At 39.7% G+C, this 26285-nt stretch overlaps 1 protein-coding gene across 3 annotated transcripts in view; it reads right to left on the bottom strand.

Annotated features, from left to right (window-relative positions):
• LOC124774886 (gamma-tubulin complex component 3-like) overlaps window positions 1-26285 on the bottom strand; it is a 290049-nt gene that overhangs the window by 30044 nt on the left and 233720 nt on the right. For 2 of the 3 annotated variants that reach the window (XM_047249540.1, XM_047249538.1), the window contains one exon: window positions 9961-10195. In XM_047249540.1, the coding sequence (XP_047105496.1) occupies window positions 10004-10195 (192 nt within the window). In that variant the 3' untranslated portion in view covers window positions 9961-10003. The remainder of the gene's footprint in view (window positions 1-9960; window positions 10196-26285) is intronic. The other variant, XM_047249539.1, reaches the window with a different exon arrangement.

Here is a 26285-nt window from a genome sequence, read left to right as displayed (position 1 = left end):
TAACTAAGATTTCATTTTCCTTCTCCAATGCAGTTCTTAGTGAGGCTGCCAACCCACAAAAATCAATTAAGTGAGGAATATGTATACAAGTTGCAAAACCACAGAAAACGATCTTAGCTATGGCAGCCACTAAGATTGCAGGTTTATCAGTTGCTCTCTGACAGGCGGGCCATTAGAGGAAAGCTTATTCAGACAATGAACAATGACTTAACTACTTTGGCAATACTTAATGGACAATCTGTAAGGTGAGAAGTTATATTCGCCATCTCATGCCAAAGATGTAAGATGCAAGGAGATATCAGAAATAAATACACCTGGCAGATTGTAACTGCAGGAAAAATATGAAGAGGAATAAGAGTGTCTGACATATAATTTTGATGGCAGCATTTAGGACAACTATGAGCAAGTTTAGATTAGTATGGAATTACGCAAAACGGAAAAAGAGGTTCACAGAGAGAAGATAGAAAGCAATAAAACTAAAATGAAGTGCAACTGCAGAAGGAAACTGAAATACATCTTGCCACCATTAAAGCTTACATTCAGAATATACCCGTTTCAGGAATTCGGCTCTCATTTTCTAATGTCTGAAATTAATTATGTGATAAATTAAGTGGTTTCAGGTGGTATGCTTAGAAGAAATTTAACTAGATTTGCGACTCACTTTGAAATTCGTCCTCGTAACTAATGAATCTACAATTGCAGAAGTTAAAAAAAATGGAAAGAAGGCCTTATAATCATACCAGTACCCCCCCCCCCCCCCTCCACACACACACACACACACACACACACACACACACACACACACACACACACAGAGAGAGAGAGAGAGAGAGAGAGAGAGAGGGGGGGGGGGGGGTGCTTGCAGTAAGTATCAAAAGCAGTCTCAATGGGAAGGATGAATGATAAAGACATGAGCTAATAGGACTTGCTTAGTTGTCTCCAAACCTTTGGAGTTTATAGTGTGTTTAATGCTCACACCTACTGTCAACAGACAGCTGACCATCAATCAGAACTATGTCATCAAATTTTCAAATCTAACCAAATCAATTTGGTATGGAAACTTTTGATATGATCCGTGACACTTACAAATATGAAGCCATGTCCAGAGCAAGTATTTCTGAGTGTGTGTGTGTGTGTGTGTGTGTGTGTGTGTGTGTGTGCGTGTGGGGGGGGGGGGGGGCACCTCAATGGTGGCAGGGAGTCATTCAAAGACAACCATCATGCTAGATCTTCTGCTGTGCCCCAAACCAATAATAATGTGACCAAATGCTACAGGTGTGTACATAGTTGGTGACAAAGGTGTAGTCAGACGATCAGAAGAACACAGTCCAATGACCTGTCAATAACGAATTCTTGAAATGTTTGGAGGTGGAACCAACCCATGATAACAGTTGGATTTTTGCATAACAAAAATGCCCAAATATACATCAACACAGTTGAAGGGAGATCACTGACACCTAGATGCTTCATTATGAGAATTCATGCAGTCACAAATCGTTAATTGTGAGGTAGCCTATGTCCAAACATAACGTGGTGACACTACTCATCCACTCTACAGTCCAGAACTGAAATAGCCAACAGTACAGTATTTTACTTGAAAATGTTAGCTATGTGAGAATTCTGTGGTGTACATAACAGATAGAAGTGAGATGATTCTCTGTGCAATGAAGTGGAAAACTATGTGAGAAACACACACATGGCTGGTAAATGTATACAGTAGAATGTGAAATTTTACTTACTATATCTTTCAGTGTTGGGGAAGATGGTGGTTCCAGAAGGAGATGGTAATAACAGTGCTGTACAAGGACTGATTATGTGTAGGTATTTTATGCCAAGTTAGTGTGTCCAATGGCAAACTCAGAAAGATGAAATACATGTGGAAATGAAGATGGGTTTCTTAGATCAATGTGTCGGGTTCTCTCAGGTTAATGTGTTGGCTAAAACAGAAATGGAACTAGAAAGGATATTGAAATTAAACTGATTATCTTAACTAATATGTATTTTATTTGTAGTGTAGTTATTATTTTCCATGTTTGTGATTTGTTGTGGTTTCAGCTAGTCATAGAAATATTTCATGTATGAGTACCAGTCAATGGAGAGACTGGGATAAACTACTGGGAGAACAGGCAAGAGGTTTAGGGTCAGCTTGTATATTATTGACTTCATTTCTGTCTTAACAGTTTTTACTGGGATTCCTGATTCTTATAGATAAAGTGAGTCATGAAAGTATAGACATGTTGCAAAATAGTAGGAAGTGGTCACAGCAGTCTTGCTATTTACTGACAACAGCATGTAACTAACATAGCATAAATGATGAAAGTTTTGAAATCACTGAAAATGAGTGACATTATGAAGTGTGAAGATACTCAGCAGTGTAGACTGAGAGAAACAATGGATTAAATACATGATGCACAAAAATAACATAATATAAACCTGCCCCTCACACAGGACATGAATGTGGGCATGAAAACAGAGAACATCTGTGACACCGTAACTGGGAATTTTTTTTGAGCATTCCTGAACATGAAATACAGAATAACTTCTGTCAGATTTATGCAAAGTGCTACAAAATGTGAACCAATACAATGTAAGATTGCTTTCTGCATCACACACTGAACCAAACAGATCACATATTGAAATATGACTTTCTGTATCTGGAGTACTGTATTTGATGGCTTTAGTATTGGAACTAGGATGCTATGAAAATATGCTGTTTTAAGGCATTAACACATTAAAGACAACAAAACCACATTTTCTGGATATGATTTGGTATAATTACATGTTGGGAAATTATATGTTGATCGTTGAATGTGCTACCACAGTATATGAAAAAATACAAATACTTAGACAGGAATATGAACCTCTCTAGAGATTTTATTCAACCAATGTCTGTGTGCATCCTCTTCTGATCATGCAGAAATAAAAACTTGGCTTGAAACAAGTTCGGAATGTATGTTGGCAAACAAGGTCAGAATACAAGCTTAGATGATAAGATCTACTTGTACTCAGGCAGTGTATCACTAGCCCACTGCTTTTGCATTTGAATACCTATGTTCATTTCCTCATCACCTTCTCACAAACATGTGAAACATTTAGTTGTTGAAATATTTAGCACAATAACTGAAATTTTGTTAATAAACAAATAGAATATTTTTAAAGCTCCCCTGCATCTTGGAGAATCTCTTTTAAGTTAATGCAACTATTTCACATATCAAGTCCTGGATGGAATAACAACAATATCGAAATGATACTTTTGTTACTCACCACACAGAGGAGGCACTGAGTCACAGATAGGCACAAGGGTAAAAATTGCTAAAATATTAAGCTTTTGGACAAAGTCCTTCTTCCAAAATAAGAACACATACGCACATTCACATGAGCTCAACTCACACACACATGGCCACTGTCTCCAGGTGCTGGAACCTGATGGCAACTGCATCTACTTGTGAGGCAAACAGCTATCTGCTGGGGAGGGTGTTGGGGGTAAGGAGGCAGGATGGAGCAGGGAAGGGGAAGGTTAGAAGGGTAGGGGTGGGGAAAGATGCTGTATTTACAGTGGGAGCATGTGAGAATGCAGTGGGGAGAGGAGAGGGCTCCTAGGAGCAGTGTTCGGAGGCTGAACTGAGGGAGGGGGAAAACATTGGTAGGAGTAGTGGTGGGACAGAAGAAGTGTGTATTATACGAGTCGGAGCAGGGAAGGGGATAGGTGGGTGGAGGACAGGGACTAACTAAGGTAGAGGCCACGTGGGTCAAGAGAATGAAGGACATGTAGCGAGAGTTACCACCTGCAAATTCAGAAAAGCTGGGGTTGGTAAGAAGAATTCAACCAGGCAACTTGTTAACAAGCCATCTATCAGCATGACAGAATGAGAAACAGATGGACTATCTAGTTTCTGAACATGCTGCCCAACACGATGTGGTCCACTTTAATGATAGCTTCACAGCCTGTGCTATCTGTTTTTTTTTTTTTAATTTCGCAAGTGGGAATTCTCCTTACAACACAGACCTTCATTCCCTTAACACCTCTAGCCTCAAACTTCACTAGTCCCTGTCCTTCACCCACCTATCCCCTTCCCTGCTCCCACTCCAGCAATACACACTACTATTCCACAAATGCTCTCATTATTCCTTTCCTCTTCTCTACTCCCCCACCCCAGCACATCCTCCTGACACTGCACCTAGCAGCCCTATCCTGTCCCCACCACATCCCTGTATCTTCCCATAGGCAGTACAGTATGTTCCCCCACCTCTACCCCATTATCTCTCCTCTTCCCTGCCCCAGATGTCCTCCTTACACCCACTACCCACCCTGGTAGAGCGTTGTTCACATTAGTTGCAGATGTGGTGCAAGTGCACATTAGGCTCCAGCACCCAGACACAGTGTTCATGGGTGTGCAAAATGTGCTTGTCCAAATGTGTGTGTGTGGGGAGGGGGGGCTTAATATTTTAGCAGTCATTTTCATTGTGCCTGACTACAGCTCAGCACCTCCTCTATGTGATGCAATCTATCCTTTACATGTTGTTGCTATTTTCAGAAGAAAAATTTGTGTCTTTGTTGCACAACATGTAGGTACACATGCTGCTGCTGCAGACCACTACAATCATAAAGAAAGTTGTGAAGCATGTCACATGCATGTGCTTGTTTCAGAGTACACTGGTATGAAAACAGCATTATGAAAAATGATTAACTGTTAGACTTGCAACACTGCAACCCACAAAAAATTACAAAAGGTTGTTGGAATTCTAAGTTACTTATTTGTAAGAAAGCATTACTTAACTGACACAAAGCCAAGCTGTAAATAAGTCATGGTCGTAGATAATGTTTAACATTTATTAGAAAAGAGTAACCTACAATCATAATGTGAAGACATAGGAAAAAACAAATAATAATGTGCTAATGTGGAAAATTTTAGAAGAAACAATGGACTGATTTTCCCTATTTGCCCAATAAGACAATCAGTATCATTATAGCACAACTTTTAAATACAGAACACCCTTTATTGCACAATGCTTTATTAAGCATTACATGTTTCAAAATTTCATCATCAGACTTAATCTGTGGAATAATGTGTACAAGGAAATTAATTATAGCAAATATGTACATAGTAACATAAGGAGGCAGCTTAGTATTCCATACACAGAAATTTCAATTAGTATCGTATTTACATTTCCAAATAAAAATTTAGTAATGAATGTAATACAGTTCTCATTTCATACAGGCATTTTCACAGTGCTGCTGTCTATTTGAAGGGAACCAGTGCCAAACTGACTGTAGTGATTAAGTTATCTAAGAAGTAAATGAAGACCGGTAGGTGGCTCTAGCATTAATCACAGAAATAAAGTTAGAGTGTAAGTTTACAAACAACTATACATTGCTATGAACTACATGTCAGAATACTGTGAACAACTTGAGAAAGCTACACTTATGCTACTTTTACGGAGGAGAAACTCATATGCTGACAGCACAAAATGTGCGTCATTACGTAGCACTGTGAACAATATCACAGAAATAATCGTTAGTCAATAATCAAAACATAAGACACATTAGCAGCTATTAACTGGTGTGGTACAAAACAAACATGTATCACCAAATGAGGTCATATTACAACAACTAAACATATAATAAATGACATACAACAGAGTCATTTTGGTGACCCTATATTATTGGTAACAAGCACACATAAAAAGGGGGACTATTATTACAATAAAATGGATTTTTTAATCTATTTAAAAAGTTTTTTTAACAATTTTTCAGCTGTTATCAGTTTACAACCATCACAAAATAAAAAGTTACAAGAGTATGACCAACTGCAGTCATATTACAATAGACTACCAAATAATGGATGACATACAATACACCCAATCAGTACACCAAGGTAAGTCGCAACAATTTGAAATGAAATAGAAGTTGGTATTACAATTTTCTTTTCTCTTTTTTCCCTTTTCCTTTATCTTATACTAAAAGGTGTGAAAGTACATCATCGGAATGTATAACAGCCTAGCTTGAAGTAGATACGAGAGGACACCCAAAAAACATCTTAGCATATGGTGGTTGAGGGTGTAGAGTTAAAATCATTAGTTCACAAAAAATTGGTGCCAAGGCAATCATACTGCTAATAAGTTTACATTGTACCACACCAAGTCATAGCTGCAAATATGTCTTCTCTTTTGATTACTGACTACAGACTACTTCTGCGAAGTTCACAATGTTACCTTATGACGCACATTTCACGTTGTCAGTGTGAGAGTTTCCCCTCCAGAAAAGAAGCATAAATGTATCTTTGTCAAGTTGTTCATGAGGTTCTGACATGTTGTTCATCACAATGTTTAGTTGTTTATAAAATTACTCTTGGACTTCATTTCTATTATTAATACCAACGCCACCTACCAGCCTTTGCTCACTTTTAAGATAGCTTAATCACCACAGTCAGTCAGGCACTGGTTGTCTTCAAATAGACTAGGCACTGTCAAATATGCCTATATGAGATGAGATCTGTATTATACTCATTCTATGTGCTCGCTTTTATGAGCTTTTTACTAAAATTTGATTTAAATCTAAATATGATACTAACTGAAATTCCTGCATATGGAGCATTAAGATGCATACTTATGTTACTATGTACATATTTGCTATCGTTAATTTCATTGTACACTTTATTCCACAGCTTCAGTGGGATGATGAAAGTTTGGAACAATGTAATGCTTTTTAAAGGACTGCGAGATCAAGTGTTTCCTATATTTCAAAGCTGTACCAAATCTGAAGGGTCACCTGCCTCTACCACAGATGAATTTCTCCATCAAATAATGGAATCCAGTGATAGTGTGCTCATTATAATCAGGGCCCATAGTTGTGCAGATCGGTTTAGTGCTGGGGGGGGGGGGGGGGGGGGGTATTGTATGGGGTATCTACTAGCCAGCAGGGGAAATGCTGTTCAATAAATGAAGTTTCTTCCAATATATGTTTAATTAGATCTCTCTCTCTCTCTCTCTCTCTCTCTCTCTCTCTCTCTCTCTCTCTCTCTCTCTCTCACACACACACACACACACACACACACACACACGCAAAAGCTTCACTATGAAGTAGTCTACCTGTACATAACACACTTTCAGCCCCTATCATTCTGTATAAGACAGTGGTAGATAAAACAATAACTACAGTGCAGTTGCTGGAAGCTCACAAGCAACCGAGGCAACTGATAACTTCAGAAAAATGAAAGTGACTTGTCCAAAGTTCAGTGTTAGAAAGTACATTCTATTTAATGGTCATGTTATCCTGAACACATTCAACACAGCCTACACAATTTTGCTTTAAAGTAAATTGCTGTAAATACACTTTTCTTTAAAACCCCAAATCAATAATTGCAAATATGTATAAATAGTTCTATATGTTTCTAACATAAAAACGTCTTAACACAATGGTTTAAAATCCCAAGTGGAATATAAAAAATGGAACAATTACAACAATTCTAACAGAGTTGCACAACAGTTAGGCACATGAATGAGAAGTTTAATCCTGGAGATTATTTACAGTATCCAACTTTCAAAGCTGAGCTTCAATGTTCACAATACTTATGAAAAATGTTTGATATATCACTGACAAACCACACAAGAATAAATAATTAGGAACAAGGAGAAACATTCATTCTTATAGAGTTATGACTGAAAACATTCATACCAAATACAGTTTCTTATCCCACCCATGAGTGTTTAACAACACAGATTAAAGGCAAATCAATACTGTAACTATAATTGCAGTGGCGTAAGAAGGTCCCCGGCACCTTGCAGCACTATTGCAAGCTTTCAACTGCAAAGCGCTAATGGCTGTGGGTGTAAACAGGAGTCATCTACAGAGCTCTGAGAACACAGAGGCATTTGCAAAGGGACATTTACAAAATCTCATTATGTTAGTGGGTGCAGTAGTCCCATAAAGTTGCCACACCCAGCGCACTGCAACTGTCAAGGATCAACTTACGCTGACTCAACTACAGTTATTTTTATGAAATAACTTTGTACAATACAATCTCACTTTCATATAGGAGGTGAAAAATGAATATCGAGTTTTTAAGCATTGAAATGCATTATGAAGTAAATTAAGGGGATCTGGTTATGGTTTATAATTTACTTTTGTTCACCGATTTGTCCATCTTATGACAAGCTTATGCCCCAATGAAAGGATACAACAGACTTTTTCAACATGATGCCACTTATATGCAAACAATTACACGCCCTTCAACTATGGCTGAATGTTCTGTCAGCACAGACAGCATCATGTGATCCCTAATTTTTTATTTTTTGGTAGATCTTTGATTTCATTACCATTTCTTTCTACACTTAAATCAATGACTGTGCACATCCCTCTTTGTTTACTATTACTAGTTTCTACAGTATTTGGCCTGTTATCAAGGGAGATTATGTTGTGCTCTTCATCTGTGAGTATTCTCGTTGCAGAAAATGTATTACCCTCTTTAATTCCATCCTCTACGTTACAATATTTGAATGCATTCATTATACGTTGGAGGCTTCCATCTACTGTTCTGCTTTCATGTGCCACAAGGTTGCAATTTTTCTTCTGAACACTTTTATTTTTGTATGCTGACTGTTTATCTATTTCCTTACCAAGTTTGATAGGTATTTCACTTCTAGAAATTTCATTCACAGATTCACTTGTTATCAATTCTTGTCTACTTTCCCTTTCACATACACTGATATTCCTCTGGATATTTAAAGGACTACCTTCAGGTAGTTTGGAATCAGCAGGATATGTTTTATTCAGCAGAATATCTGTGTCTATACCAACCTCATCAATGAGAGACTGAGCATATGTCTCAAATTTTCTTTCCGACATCTCACCATAAACATTCACCTTGCCACACCACTGAAAGATGCTATGGCTCAGAGATGTGCATGTATTGTTTAGAGGGCCACCATCCTGAATGAAATTTGTTTCCTCACTCTGTTCCTTAGTTTTTGAAGGTGATTTGATTTTTATGGTGGAACATAGATCAATGTTTAATTTATTGTCTTCTGTTCCCAAATTACCACTGATTTCATCCATATCCCACTGCAGATTATCAGGAGCTGCACTGTCTGCAACAGCAATACTATTTGTTGATCTAGATCTTGTCAAACATGTGGAATCTGTAATATGGCATCTTACATTTCCAGCACTATGGGGCTTAAAATGAACTGATTTCATAACATCTGAAGTCTCCTCAGCTAACATTTCACCCCCTCCAGCAAAATCTATTTGATTTGACCAATCAAAATGATCACTGAAGCTTATAGTAGTTGCTTCATATGAGTGACCTGTAAAACTGTGATTGCTTCTTAGATCAACTGCTGTTTCACAGAATAAATCATCCAATTTCATGTCCTTAACAAAATGCTGTTGGTCCAATTCTCTACTGAATGAACTGTTAATATCAGCAGATGTACCATTGTATATATCATTAACATTTACACACTTAGTCTTTGAGATGTCAGTTGCATGGTTAAGGATACTGTCTGGTTTAGTGTGTATGCTCTGCTCACTAAAAACAGAATTTAGTAGAGAAGTTTCAGATGTATTTACATGTTTGGGTGTGGCTACGCGTGAGTTTTCAACAACACAAAGTTCATTGCATGTGGTGTCACTTGCAGACAGTATTTTTGGATCTTCCATAGTTTTAGTTGTGTCACCATCAAATGAATTAAATGTGAGAAAACTATCTACACCAGTGCTAGTTTCAAAGTTAGTTTGATCTAACATAGTTTTATTTTCTGGAACATGCTGCTCAGGTTGCTGACACGTGTGTGTAAAACAATACATGCCATTTTGAGTAGTACAGATTGAATTAAATGCATTCTCACAGTGTACATGTTTTATAAACATGTTTGTGGCCTTTTTAAGCTCATTGCAATTTATGTGAGGCAATAGGAGGTTTTTATTTAAGTTATAATGAACAGATTTCTCAGACTTACTCTTTACCTTCTGAAGCTCAGCAGAAGGTACTGGAGCTGACTGTCATTTGACGCATGTTGGAGACAGATGCTTGCCTCCCAGTTCACTGAGACGACGATGCTGGTACGTAAGAGGTGCATTTAGCCTTGAATCTGATCTTCGATAGTGCTCATTGAAGTCCAGACGGAAACTCAATAGTTGCAATGTTAGTTCTGGTTGACTTGTCAACATGAGCAGAAACTTCTTCACCAAATCCTGAAAATGCAATAACTACTTTGAAAAGTCAATAACGAAAAGGGTTGTTACTCAAACCTGAGGAAAAAGTGGGAAATTAATTGTCAGACACTGTAGAACATTTGGGTGTTTTTTGAAATTCTCAAATCCTTGATTGTCATATAATTTCATTTAAGACTATAAAATCAGGTTGAATATTATTACAATGTAATATTTAAATAATAAAATATTGGCAGTTGGTATTTTTTGTGATCATTCCACTGCAGTTGATTGTGTAGATCATGTTAAACTCTAAGAAAAACTTAAGGTATCTGGAACTGCTGGCTTTACACGCAATTGGTTTGAATCAAATCTGAGCTGAATTTCAAAAATTTTAGTGGATAGGAAGAAAACACACACATAGTTCAATTTTGGTTCCTTCCTGTTCTTTATGTAGGTGAATGATCGTCCACGTAACAGTCAACAAGCAGAATTGGTATTTTTTGCAGACAACACTAGTGTTATGATAAATACAATAGAGTCTCGATTATCCGATCTTCGGTTATCCGACCCTTTCACTGCGCCGGCTGTGCACCAGCTGATGACAGGTCAGTGACTAACGTGTTGTTTGTTGATACTCAGTTCATTGTCACCGTCTTGTACTACTCAGTGCTAACTTAGATCTGTAGTGGAGTGGACGTGTTGCATTTTGTTTATTGTAAAAATTTGTGGTGATGGCTTCAATATGGAAAAAAGTGGTCATTCCAATGGAAGAAAAACTTAAAGCTTCAAAAAGAATAGACAATGGTGAAACTTTATTAAAAGTGGCGCAAGATTATAATGTCGAGAAAACAACAGTTGGAGACTGGCAAAGGAACTGCAATGAAATTGTGGTGTTCTCAGCGAGCAACCTCGGCTGTTTTGGAAGATCAGAAAACCATGAAAAAATGTGATTATGAAAAAGTAAGTGAAGCTTTGTTCCTATGGTTTACTCAACACAGAGATAAAGGTGTACCCATGTCGGGACCTATTTTGCAGGAAAAAGCCTTACAAGTTTAGCAACGAACTAAACGAAGGTGAAGCTGATTTCACAGCTAATGTAGGCTGGCTCGATAGATGGAAAAAAAAGATACGGAATTCGGCAACCTAATGTCTATGGTGAAAAGCTTTCAGCAAATTTTGAAGCTGTTCAATTGTTTAGGAATAAACTTCACAAGGTATTGAACAAGGAAAACTTAACAGGCGATCAAAGTTTTAACTGCGACGAGACTGGTCTCAATTACAAAATGTTACTGCAAAGAACATTAGCGTCAAAGGCTGAAAAGGCAGTGCCAGGCTACAAACGTAGCAAAGAAAGAGTGACAATTCTTGCATGCAGTAACGCCACAGCAAATTTGAAAATAAAACTGTCTATGATAGGTAAGCCAAAAAAAACCAAGAGCATTTAAAAACTTTACCGGTGAAATGTTACAACCAAAAAAATGCTTGAATGAGCTCAGACATTTTTAAAGAATGGTTTTTTAACGAGTTCGTGCCACAAACTGAAAAGTTTTTGAAAGCCAACAACTTGCCCCACAAAGCACTGTTGTTCTAGACAATGCCACTTGTCATCCTAATGAAGATGAACATCAAGATCAAGATATAAAGACCATGATTTTGCCTCCAAATGTCACATCCTTATGTCAGCCTATGGACCAAGGGACCTTAGAGACGTTGAAGAGAAACTACCACAGAAACTTGCTTTCCTTTTTAATTAATGTTATGGACAAGGGAGAGGACATGCTAGAGCAGTTGTGCTGTATTAATTTGAAAGACGTGGCTTATGACGTGGCCCAATCTCGGGAGAGTGTTGGAGCAAATACAATTGCAAAATCCTGGAAAATTTTGCTACAGGAAAAATCATGAAAATTCTCCAGATGATGAAAATCTACAGCAACAGACTGAACCAGAAAATACTACCCTGCTTTCATTGTTACGAAAAGTTCTGGAATGTGCTGACGCCACAGAAGATGACATAAATTAATGGATTGTCCAAGATGAAGAATCTGAAGTAACAGATGAAGAAATAGTCAACATGGTAAATGAAAAAGAAGAAGACGAAGAAGCGGATGTAGTGGAGGACAGTGCGCACAAGATTTCTCACAACGAAGGACACAAGGCCTTAGAAACTGCTTTAAAATATGTAGAGCAACTGGAGAACACACTGCCTACCGAGGTTTTACTTCGTAAGAGACTACGTGATTTAGTGGCAAAAAAACGGCAAACAGCAGGCAAACAAAAGACAATTACTAACTTCTTCACACAGTAAATATCTATTCAGTCTAATTTGATTTGTATTGTATTAAATGTTTAATTCATTTGGCCTAATTTAATTTAATTTTTGTGTTTTTTTTTTGTATTATTTTCCGTGTTATCTGACCTTCCCACTTATCCGACCTTGCCGCAGCCGGTTTAGGTCGGATAATCGAGACTCTACTGTACCACTTGAGAGGAAGCAAAAGATCAGATTCTTAATGATATTTTATAATCAATTATTAAGTGGGTGTTGAAAAATAGAATATCTCTCAATATTGAGGAAATATACTATATTCAATTCTGTTCAGAAAATAGTGTCTCCTCAGCAACTGATGTAAAACTAACAGGAGTCAGTAAAATGCTCCTAATTTTTTGGTAAACACATTGATGAAAATTTTAACTGGAAGAAGCATATTATTAAACATTTTGTATATTTTCACTCAGTAATGTCTTCATTGGCAAAAAATGACTATTAAAGCTGTCAGAGGCTCAGAAAGGAGTTCAGAAGGCAGCAACAAAAATTTTTCATCATTTGTACAATACCATACAATATCTGACAGCTAGCAAAGCAAGTTTTAAATCTAACCTAAAATCATTTCTCCTGGACAACTCTTATTCCATGGACAAATTTCTGTTTAAAAATTGGTACAAAAAAGGAAACATGTTTGTAAGTGTAATGACATGAAAAGGACTAAAAAATAATTTTTTCTTTAATGTTAATATTAATCATGTACCACATGCTGTTGCAATACAAACAGCAGGCACTACCAGCTACCCGCACAACATGTATCACAGTGGCAGTATGAAGGACCGTATGCGGACAGACCAAAGGCCATTCAAACAGGTGAACTGCCAATGCCAGACCAACAGGGACCGGTACCAAAGGCTGGGTCAGCACACCGAGACAAGCACAGAGATACAATCAGTACACACAGTCTAACTATTTCCTACTTTCACAGAAATCGACAGGAGCCACTAACACATGGGGTATCATTCCAGTTAAGAATTATTTACCCTTGCCCTCTGGCTCTTGAAATCAGTTCCAGTGCAGCAACCAGCCCCGGAAAGACTTCACTAGGAGATCACTTGCTGCGACGAAGATGCCTCTCCACTATGTACATCACCAAGGGACCAGACTTCGTCAACATAACAGTGTCGTACTGGGAGGCCTTGGTATACACTGCTTCCCTATTCTTCAATTCAATTTAGACAAATTTCTCATGTTCTCTTATTAGAACTTCATAAGCGAAGTACGACCCCAAGAAATTCCACGTGTTTTGACTCCATTACTTGTATACTTTAACATCCACCTAAGACTCCGGAGTTTAACTTTTGGTTCATATTTCCGAAGTTAACTTGTTCAAGTAATTGGGAAACTTTACATTACACTTTAGACTTTAATTTGGTCAAACTTATGAACTTTAACTTTGTGGGACTTTGAAGTTTTTTGTCATTACTCACTCACTTCAAGAAGACCCTAGTTTGTTTGTTTCTTTGGAAGTTATTGATTGTGTTATGGAAGAGCCAATGGCATTACCTGTGTGACATATACTTTGTTTGCAATAAAACTTTTTAATGGTGCACCGGATGTATTTTTTAACACATTGAGGGACAGAATGGCTAAAGCCTTCATGGAAAAATGTCTCGGGTTGCCTACAGAGCAAAGATTGTACGCAGTCATGCAACTCTTCATTCAAAGCAAATTCACAGCCATGTCTTTCTTCAGGGCTCCAAATAGATGTAAATCACATGGGGAGAGACTGGGACTGTATAGGGAACCTGCAAGGGCTCCCCAGTGAAATTTCTGCTGCATAACTGAAACAATCTTGGCAACACGAGGGCGATTTTATCAAGAATTTTTGGGAGTTCCACTGATTGATTTGGAAGATTGATATTTCAATTCTGAACTTCACACATTGTAAATATAATGGAGCCTATCCCCCGTGTCATTCAATCTGCACATCGAGAATGCAGTAAAAAAACCGAAAGTGATGTTTGGAAAATGAGTTTTGATATTTGGGCACCAAAATAAATGACAATGGCTGAAGTAGAGAGGATATAAAATGCAGGCTGGAAATAGCTACAAAACAATTCCGAATAGAGAGATTTAAGAGCTATTAAAAGAAGAGATATTTTAATGTTTGATATAAATTTAAGTGTTGGGAAACTTTTTCTTGAAGTATCTGTCAGGAGTGTAGCCATGTATGGAGATGAAACAGGGATGATAAGTAGTTCGTATAAGAATAGAAGCCTTTGAATGTAGTGTTACAGAAGAATGCTGGAGATTAGATGGGAAGAGTTGATCAGTTTCTTGTTCCATAGATTAAATTCATGATAAACATTATGATGTTGAAGGTGTCAACAGAACAGTGTGGTTTTGGGTGTCTGTGAAGTTGTTTGTGTATGTGTGTACTTTCTACTAGAAAAAGAGCCAGAGCTCAAAAGTTAGTGAACTCTGTTTTCTGCTAGGTGTTTCTATGTGCCACACATCAGTCTTCTGTAGGCGAATAATTGTGTTGCCCTTATTTTATCTATTTAAACATAGAACACTGACACACAATGAAAAAATAGTATTTATATGGCTACATGCTGGCCAGTTAAGAATTTTTTAAAATGACCTATTATTTCTATTCAAGAGTTCCTCTCATGTATAGAAGGAGTTGTTAAGAAGAAACATCTTTAATTTACACTTGAAAACACTTTTGATATCAGTCAGACATTTTATTTCCATAGGTACACTGTCAAGGAGTTTTACAGCTACATATGTCATCCCTTTCTGTTCTGAGGATACAGTCATTAAAGAGTAATGTCTATCATTTTTCCTTATAGTGCTGTATTTGTAAATATCTGTGTTACTTTCTGACTTAGATTGATTGGCAATAAGAAATTTTTTAAGTGAATAAATAATGGAATCAGAAATGTGACATGCAATGTCTGGTATTTCTTCATTAGCTGCCACCAGACCATGTATGTTGCATATCCATATATTGTAAAAACGACTCCCTGTAATGTTTCACAAATTTCAACTACCAACACATCTGGCTTAGACAGCAAATCCAGTTCATCAAAGCAACAAAAAATATCAATATATTTAAGACACTTTGTGATGTTTCAGCCTATGAGCTCTTCAAGTGAAACAAAACTATGTATTTATGATATAAAACGAAGGACTTTACAAATTTGTTGATTTGGTGTTGGTAGTTTTTCACTTAATTAAAGTTTTCTCGTGTTCAGAATCCATAATTATACTTACATGTTTTGTGAGATAAATAAAAGCATGTACTTGTTTATATTTATCTGTTGATTATAAATGTTAAGAGACTAGAAAGTGTTTTAGTCCTCACACTAAGTAATGTTAGGTGGGACTCAGCACAGCTTTAGAGTATGTTTATGCTGCAGTCCCATGGGTGCACATTGCCAGTACGCCTGACTGGCTATGCCCACTGACCAGCCACACAGGCACTTTTAACTTGCAGCTGCAGCTTCATCACTGGAGTAGTATGTGTGTGGTTCCATTCTGAGTGTGAATGGAGTCACTCATATGCACTTGTTGAGAAAGAGCCATGCCCCAACATACATGACTCTACTTGTGTGTAGGGTAAGCGCAGCTGCACTGCAACTAGGCATGCAGGTGTAAATGCCCCTTAAGCAACTTCTCACCAAATTCTTAGGGTAAAAGTAGCCAAGCCGAACTTATTAGCATGCCCACCATATGATTTTTTCGGTTTCAGTTTTCATCAATACCCACACTCAAGAACTTGGAACTCTCTAAGCTGTTTACTGCTTCTTATTGCTGTACTGTGTTAACAGGAGGTTGGACATTTCCGACAGTACAAAACGAGATTAACAGTGTTTTTTCAAAGTTTAAATCTAGCTCATTTGCGAAAAACCCACACAGCAACTTTCAAAGAAACATAATATTTACTCTGTTGATGCTTCTTTGCCTAGCTTCACAACAATGCTTGTATGGTCTACAAAAGGGCTAACTCTGCTTCCTGATTTGAATAAAATGGCAGATCATTAACATGAAGCAGGAACAGTAGTGCATCAGTGATTGAACCCTGTGGGACTAAGATTGTAATTTCTCCCCATGCTTATGGCGTGGAGCCCCTCTGTATTACTCAAACAGGTAACTTTCTGCACTGTTTCCTAAATAACAACTAAGGCAGGCATTTGCCGAATTACATATTCCATAAAAACTTAACTTCTCTAATAAAACACTGACACAATCAAATGCCTCTGATATGCTACAGAATATTCCAAATGGTGGTATTTTAATCATTTGATTTAAAGTTTTTATTATGTGCTGAGTTAATGTTTAAATAGGTGACTCAGTATAACGGCCCTTTTGAAATACCAACTGTGATCGGCCAAATATCCCATTACTACACAGGTGGCTGACAACCTTCTCAAACATTTTAGAAAATGATATGGGGAGTGACAATGAGCAGTTGTTATTGACGTCTGTAAAGTAACTCTTTTTATAGAAGGGTCTAACAATGGTTTACTTCAATCCCTCTGGGAGAACACCTCAAGTTAATGATGCATTATGTATGTGACTAATAACATTATGCATAATTGAGCAACAAAAAGTAAGTGTCTTCTTGGAAGTATTATCCACCCCAGACGAACTTTTTAGTTTTAGTCCTGATGATCTTCCTGATTTCAGATGTGAGATTAATTCTTAATTCACCCAATGTCCTCTGTGGTGTTTTAAGCACAGCACGTACCACTAGGCAGCACCATAGGCGTTGATAGGTCTACAACCAACTCCAGAGATGTTATGTAGACCAGCAATTGCCTCACCAAGAAGTTGCAGTGCTGGCGCCACCAGAGAAGTAATATGTGCTGGCCCCACAGCAGAGCAGGCAGTTCCAAGTCAGCTCAACTACCAAGAAGACTGCCTTCCACTTGTGTACTTTGTGCCACACTGTCTGCTTCTACTGAGTCTTCAGTGAACATTCTACTGAGACAGGAGCTGCTTACTATCTAGCTTTAGCTTCTGGAATAGTAGTTGAACTTTAGGAGCCCATCTGTACATGGTTGAGTATTCGACAATGACTGTGTGTTCTTGCCACTAATCATAATCACTGTTTTGGTGTTCTCATTCTTCTCTCATAGTGCTTCCCTGAGCACGCTACACATAGTTGAAGGTGGCGACGAGTAAATCTCCTTCTGTGGTTGTATCAGAAGTACAACACAACGGCTGATGCCATGAAGAGAAGGGATCTGTACAAGTTACAGGATTAATTTTTGTTTTTACCAGCCCATACACACTTGTTACTTGTCATTCATTTCTTGCTATTTCTTTTTTTATGTATAGTACATTAGAGTGTGGACTTCTGACTCAGGATGGGCACTACTACTGAGATGAGAGTTTTATTTTGCACGCGGTGAATAATCAAAATTCCTTACATGCTGGTTTTTGCGTCATAAGATGGTTCTCTAATGCGTGCCATTCAGTTACAAAGCGAACAAATTCAGCAGTTCTTGCAAGCCGTGATGCAGCTAACACAACAACAACAACAACAACAACAACAACAACAACAATAGCAGCAGCAGCAGAATCTACAAGCAGCTCCAGCTACAGCCTCTGCCAGTCATTCCACCATTCTTCAGTTTCAACAAACTTTAATCAACTGGTGAATCATATGTAGGCACACCAATTGCATGAAGTTTACAGGCTCATAGTGAAATTATTTCCTGACAAACAACAAGGATAGTTTGAGTTTGACTATTTACTTAGCACTTTGATGAAGTTTAACTATGCATTGCATATTTTTGTGTTGTCATGGACAATCATAGAGCGATGTCATACTGAATGACACTATACCTCAAAATATTTGTGAGGACAGAATTTGTGCTGATATTCTGAAACAATTTGATCCATCTTAAGATACAGGGTTACAGTTAATTGAGGCTCAGGGCACTTACGATTTAGCTAAGTGTAAGATGAAAATGTCAAATATTAATGAATTGCATAGTGACCGTGTTAGTAGTGTTGTAGAATTTAAAAAGTTCCATGCCTGCCCAGCCTGTGTGACAGAGTGTGTGATGTCACATACAAACAGTAGACAGACAAACACAGAAAAGTCTTGCCCAAAGTGCTTTAGTCGCCATAAGCATACTCAGTTGGGATGCTGTTTGTTATTTTTGACAAAATAATAGAACTGGACAGATAAAAAATCTTATCATCAAGCAACGGCAGGACACACACATAAAAGAAGATTATAATTACGAAAGCTCTCAGAGTTAGCGGCTCCTCCTTCAGGCAGAAGAGTTGATGGGGAATGAAGAGGGGTCAAGGAAAAGCATTAGAGAGGTATAGGAAAAGGGGTAGATTTCGGGAAAGTCACCCTGAACCGTGGGTCAGGGCAGACTTACCAGTCGGGATGAGGAGGAAAGACTGGTTGTTGGGGACTGCATCTGAAGAGATTTGAAAACCTGAGAGCTTGGAGGTGGAAAACAAGGTAAGAGGCTAGACAGAGATTACTGCTTAAAAATCGTGCACCAGTTAATAAGAGTGAAAAGCTTACTGCATTGTACATAACACAGGTGGAAAGGGGGTGGCGAAAAACAGACAAGTAAGAAAATGAAAGATGTAGGAAACTAAAACGGAGGGAAGAAAGAAGTAGTTACTGTGAAGAAATGCTGAGATGGAAGAAATTAACATAAATTAAGGTCAGGTGGGTGGCAAGAACCAAAGACATGTTATAGCACTAGTTTCCCACTGTGGGAAAGGGAGTATGTTAGTGAAGGTCTATGCCAGCTATCTTGACACCTCTGCATACAGCTTCTGCCATCAAGATCCCATCCCTGTAATTCAAACTGACCTGCAGTACCTCCTTGAAACCTCAGGTCCCCACAAGGACTAACACCTCAAACCATAGAACTTCTCACCCACCCAAAAAACGCACCCCCACCTTTCATCTTCTTCCTAAGGAGTCACAAACCCACTCAACCTGGCAGTCTTATAGTTGCTGGCTTCAGACCACCCACCAAACCAATATCTGCCTTAGTTGATCAGCAACCCGTCACCATTGACGCCACCTCTCTCTATACCAACATCCCCCACTTACACGGTCTGTCTGCTGCTGCACATTTCCTCAGTCATTGTCCACCTGATTTCAAACCTATGATGTCTTTCCTATTCACCTTAATCACATTCATACTTACCAACGACAACATCACCTCTGAGGGGCTGATGCAGAAACAGATCAGGGGAACAACCATGGGAACCAGGATGGCTCTTTCCTATGCCAACCGTTTCATGGGTCGCTTGCAGAGGGTTTTCCGGGGACCCGTAAGTCTTCAGCCCTTGGTTTGGTTTAGATACATTGATGACATCTTTACCAAATGGACTCATGGTGAATCTCTGAATACCTTCTCTCAATTAATTTTCACATGGTCCTATTCAGAATTTTGTGCCAATTTCCTCGAAGTTGAGCTCATCCTCACCAAAGGCCTGCTACATTCTCCTGTCCACATTAAAACTACTAACAAACAACAATTCTTAAGTGTTGACAGTTGCCATCCTTTGCATGTCCAATGTTCCCTCCCATACAGCCTTGGCATTCAAGACAAACATATTTGTTCAGATGTGGGTTCTTTACACCAATACACCACCATTCTCATCTCAGCCTTCACTGGAAGTAATTACCCGACCAGCCTAGTTCAAAAGCATATTTCCCAGGTCAACCCTGGTACTGCTGACCCTCCAAAAAACAACTTCAGAGCACACCACTGGTCACTCAGTATTATTCTGGTCTGGAATGTACGAATCAGCTACTTCGACAAGACCATGACTTCCTAAAATCATGCCCTGAAATGAGATCCAGTCTGTCTGAGATTTTGCCAACCACACCTAGAATAGCTTTTCGCCGCCCTCCTAATCTACGCAATACTCTTGTCAGGCCCTATGCTCCTTCTGCACCAATCTCCCTACCCTATGGTTCCTGCCCCTGTGATCCTATTCCCATTGCAAGACTTGCCCTAGGCACCCTCCTACCACCACCTATATCAGCTCTGGAACTGGCAAAACATATACTATGAAAAGGAGAGCCATCCATGAAACGATATGTCATCTAGTAGCTATTATGTAAACACTGTTCAGCATTTTAATCGGCATGACAACCACCAAATTATTAGTTAGGATGAATGAGCATAAGCAGAGGGTGTATTCTGGCAACACACAATATCTTGTTGCAGAGCAAGCTCTACAACATGATAATCATGACCTCAATACCTGTTTCACCATATGGGCCATCCGGGTTCTTCCCCCAGACACCAGTTTTCAGAACTCTGCAGGTGAGAGCTAGTGCTACGACATGTCCTCGGTTCTCTCCACCCACCTGGCCTTAATTTATGTTAATTTCTTCTGTCTCAGCATTTCTTCACAGTAACTACTCCTTTCTTCACTCCATTTTAGTTTTCTACAACTTCCATTATCTTACCTATTTTTTGCCACCCCCTTTCAACCTGTTATGTACAATGCACTAAGCTTTTCACTCATGCACGATGTTAAGCAATAATCTCTGTCTTGCACCTTTAAGCTCTCAGGTTTTCAAATCTCATCCAGTGCCATCCCCAACAACCAGTCTTTCCTTCTCATCCCATCTGGTAAGTCTCCACTGACCTGCAGTTCTGGGTGACTTTCCTGGAATCTACCTCTTTTCCTAGACCTCACCAATCCCTTTTTCTTCATTCCTCTCCTTCCCCTTCAACCCTTCTGCCTGAAACAGGAGCCACTGGCTCCGACAGCATGCCTAATTATAACCTCCTTTTATATGTGTCTCCTGCCGCTGCTTAGTGAGTAGAATTTTTATCTATCCATAGTTGTCAAAGATTGATTGATTTCATTGTTATATTTGTTGGAGCAGTGTGACAGTGGCTGCAGTAAATGTGTGAAAGGTCGCACCACGTACAAAACTTAGCAAACACCAGTTGGGTGATTTGCACGTGCCAAACAAATCATACCAATGCAGCACTGGTCCACTAGTAAGTGTTTGCCCACTTCACCTGTCACACATTGTAGTGGCTCACAGCAACAAGCAGGAGGCGATAGTTCTCTCTTAGATGTGGAACATAGTCGGGACGAAGTGCTTGTTACCTTGACAGCGACTAAGAAAGATGTAAAATTGCAACTGGACACAGGTGCTTCAGTTACACTTCTGAACAAACTTACTTATGAATGCTTAGGTTCACAAATACTGAGTCCAGCTATGCACGAGTTGTCAGCTTGGACAGGAAATTCCAGTTTTAGGAACTTTCAACACTTGCCCTTCAGCAGTGCCTCAGCACCGGCAATCTTTCAACACTTTTTAGAATAAGTGGCTGTCAAGGTGCCTTCTTGCTCAAATTATCTGGATGACATCATCATGTCTGGACGTTCTACAGAAAAACATTTAGGCAGTCTCGAGTGACTTTTTCGTGTGTCGCAAAGACAAGAGCTCTTTTTTCCAAGACACAAACAGAATATCTGAAACATGTCATTAACATGCACGGTATTCACCCCACCCAGACCCATCTGCGAGCCATCAAAGATTTGCTGGCTCCCAAAAATCAAAAGGGACTGCAAGCATTGTTAGGCAAACTGAACTAATACTTCATATTCATTCCTCACACATCTCAGATCACAGCTACGTTTCACAAGTTAAGCTGTAAGGCACACACATACAGGCATTCAAACAATCATTCTTCCCGCTATCCATATGTGAACGGAAGACGAAGAAACCCTAACAACTGGTACCATGGGATGTACCCTCTGCCATACACCTCATGGTGATTTGCAGAGCATAGATGTAGATGAAGAGAGATGTCCTATTTGCATGGACTATGGAATGTCAGTTGGCTTTTGATCAATTGAAATGAGTGCTACTTAGTAACACATGCTTCATACATTTTGATCTGGGTAAACCTGTGGTGTTTACAGTTGATGCTGCTTCTATTGGCCTAGGCACTATTCTGTGGCATCATGTCGGAGATCGTACAATAGCATTTGCCTCCAAACTTCTGACTAACACCCAGGCAAAGCAGCACTGCCGATCATTTACAGTGTAACCAAGTTCCATCATTATCTTTATGCAAGGAAGGTCTAATTGCAGGATTGCCACAAGCTTCCCCAAGTGAAATTCCCTGATAAGTCCCTGATTTCCAGACAAGCTTTTGCATTTCCCCCCGAGAAATTTTCAGATCTCAAGGGTATGTAAAGACATAATTTGACAAAAAACGTAAGGACTTCTGTCTTTCTCCCCTTTGTGAGCAAAAATCTTACGTACTAACATCAACATCTTTTGTAATGAACTGTTTTTAGTTGGAGAAAGCATGACAAATGGTCTGTGTGTTTCATTAAGACCATTGTCGTTATTTCAATAAAACAAAACACATTTGGTGACACAAATACGTATTTCCTTGGGAGTTGCAAGACAGATTTAAAATACCTTCCCTGATTTCAAAAATGACCTCAGAAAAAGTAGGCTTCTTGAAAGAAGTGTATAAGGCAGGGAAGAGCTGTTTATACCAACACTATAGGGTGACCACCAATAAAATGTTGGTTCTACTATATTCATTATTGTCAGTTATTACCCACTGTGTTATGTCTATTATTTTACAGGTATCGTGTGATTTTTCTTTTGAGAAATATATGAGCACACAGCATGCATACCACCAGTGACTGCCACAATTTTCTTCTACTTATCGTCCACGCTTTCTAATATATAAATTATTTTCGAAGTGCCAAAATGTACTAGAATAAATAAAATGTATATAGAACACTGCACTGTACAATGTACTTAGGCTGAGACAGTTGCAATTCCTGGAATCCATTGCCCATGGTCTCTGGCCTGCCAAGGAGCACCACAGTCCTGGATCCACGGATAAAACATTAAAGTTTGCCGCATTATGTCACATACAAACACACCCGGCCAGATTGACCAGACTTGATCTGACGAGCAGGGCTTGTACATCAGGGGGAAATTATGAGCTTCAGATCAGCAGGCCCAGTCTGTTAAAGAAACCTGCAGAAATGGCCTGTGGAGTTGGCTCGTCGTAGAAGTCCACGCATGTGGCCAGCTATTCACGTCACAGACACCATGTTGACGAAATGAGACCACAGCGATCAACCCACGCAACAGATAACTTGCGCAAATACTCTGAGAATCAATACTAACGAGGATAGGTATCAACTCACTAAGATGATCACTGAGCTGCAGACAGGCACATAGGAAAGACAATCGCACCCTCATAACTAATTTTTCAACCATAGTCTTTGTCAGAAACTGAGAGCACACACACATTCACACAATCACCCTGACACAACTCGTCCACACATGACCGCCATCTCCAGCCACTGCATCGACAGTCTCTGAGAATCAGAGCCAAACAAACCACTCCCCATGCCTCCCTGCCTCAGCTGTTAGGCTAGTGACAAGAAATGGTGAGAGCACTGACCGCAAGCTGAGGGGAGTGGTAAGAAGAGAAACATTATGAATGAGGGAGCAAGGGAAGCAGTGCACGTACTCAGTTGCGCACAGTCAGCAACGATGCATGACATCTCAGTAAACAAAAGTATCATCTACAGAGACGAAAACAAGATTTCTCCAGTGGTCCCCCACCCCCACCCCAATTTCCCTAACACGTTTGAGATTCCCTGATTTCCAGAACTTGTGGAAGCCCTAAACTGGTCACAGACCACAAGCCACTCACTTCACTCTTCCACCCAACCAAGCCTATTCTGCCACATATGGTGCAGAAATTGCAACAATGGGTTTTATTGCTGTTGAACTACAACTACAAAATCTTGTACTTCCCTACAGCTCAACATTCCAATGCTGCTCTGTTCTCAAGGTTACCAGTGCACAATGATGATCAGTTCAACTACTCCAAAGCATTGTGTTGTCAGATAGATGCTCCGGACGCTTCAGTAGTTCACAGTTTTCCCATGAACTTTTGTCACATAGCACAATAGACAGTAGGATGCAGATTTAAGAACTGTACTGAATTACATGTGCACAGGGTGGCCAAGGAGAGTGAAAGACATTGTTCGGCCAGAAGTATGTCGATACTTCACTCACCGTCAGCCTTGTCAGTGCAACAATTGTTACACACTGAGAATGACACGGCCCGGGTCATCATCCCACATATCCTTCAGCATGATGCTGCATTAGGAATACTGGGCATTGTGAGGACAAAGCAGCTTGCTCAGCACCATAATTCTTGTCCAGGGACGGATGTCCAGATTGAAGACACTATGTCAAGCTGCACCGCTTGGGTGGTGCAACAGGCAGTTCCAGCTCAACAATTTTCTGACTGGCCACACCCCAGCAGTCGTGGACAAGCATCCACATTGATTTTGTTGGACCTTACTGGGACACACTATTGCTTATTGTACTGGATGCCTTCAGTCATTTTCACTTTCTTGTTCCGATGAACTGTATGATGTCGACTGGTACTGTCAGAACACATACTTCTATTTTTTGTATTGAGGGGTTGCCGGAAGTGTTAGTGTCCGATAATGGACCTTAGTTCCCCTCACAGGAATTTGAACAATTTTGCATGGCCAATGATACTGAGTGAGAGACCACAACACAGCTCCACCCACAATTGAATGGTGAAGCTGGACCTTTTGTGCAAACATTCAAGGCGCAAATGAGTATATTCCGTGGAACTCCTTCACGGGAGCGCGCCTTGCAACTGTTCCTGTCCACCAACCATGCAATGCCTTCAGATAAACCTTCCCTAGCTGAACTCATGCACGGCCGCTGGCACTGCACCCTATTCAATATGTTGCACCCACCAATGAGGAGCACCGGTCAGCACTAAGATTCTTATTTTCAGATTTGGGGCATTTTTCGGTTTCCTTCCGTGCAGGATCACTGCTCAAAAGACAACGGAACCAGCTGCAGCCTCTGAGATTCTGTGATACGGCCACTACATTTCGTTTTATAGATTCAGTATGCAGCCAGAAGTAAGGCTTGCAACCATTCACCACGGACCAGATGGCTTCTTAGCCTGAGGCACTTCCCACAGAGGTGGAGGTCGATGTCTCCCATGAAAGTGGACATGACCTCATCCCTGATGCCATAATCACAACAGTCCATTTTGCCTTAGGCGATATCGCTGCACCCTGCAGCATTCCTCTCTGAAAGGGGGTCCTCCAGGGTTTGAGACTCCAACCCTGGATGCACATGTGCACCTTCTTTATGGTTTGCCAAATGCCAAGGAGCCTGTCCAATCTGCTGCGCCTGTACCTGGACCTTCCCCTCACCGTCAGTTTGCAGCATAACCATGGCCAGGAGATTTGGGGGGTGGGGGCAGGACATTGGTATCATAAACACAGCACGCACCACTAGGCAGCACCCACAGACATCAATATAGGTTGGCAACCCACTCCAGAGATGGCATATAGCACAACTGCCACACCGAGAGGTCGCAGTGGCAGTGGCGGCAGAGAAGTGATATGAGTAAGCCCCCACAGCAGGGCAGGTAGTTCGAAGTCTACCAAGAAAACAGTCTTCTACTTGTGTACTTTGTGCTGCATTGTCTCCGTGTAGTGAGCCCATACCAGCCTGTCTCCATTGAAAATTCTAGTGGGACAATAGCTGCTTACTATCCAGCCTTACCTTCTGGAATAGTAGTTGAACTTCAGGATGTGCTGTCTGAGCCGATTTGTGTGTGTTCTTGTCAATTATCATTATCAATGTTTTGGTGTTCTCCTCTCACAGTGTTTCCCTCAGTGCACTACAAATAGTTAAGGTTGGCGATAAGTAAAATCTCCTCTTGTGGTTGTATCAAATGTACAACAGAACATCCTCTGTACTGCTTCTTGTGTATTGTTTTG

Source organism: Schistocerca piceifrons, chromosome 2, assembly GCF_021461385.2.
Source record: "Schistocerca piceifrons isolate TAMUIC-IGC-003096 chromosome 2, iqSchPice1.1, whole genome shotgun sequence".
Taxonomy (NCBI): Eukaryota; Metazoa; Arthropoda; class Insecta; order Orthoptera; family Acrididae; genus Schistocerca; species Schistocerca piceifrons.
Note: the sequence above shows the minus strand (reverse complement) of the source record. Positions and strands in the feature narration are given on the sequence as shown.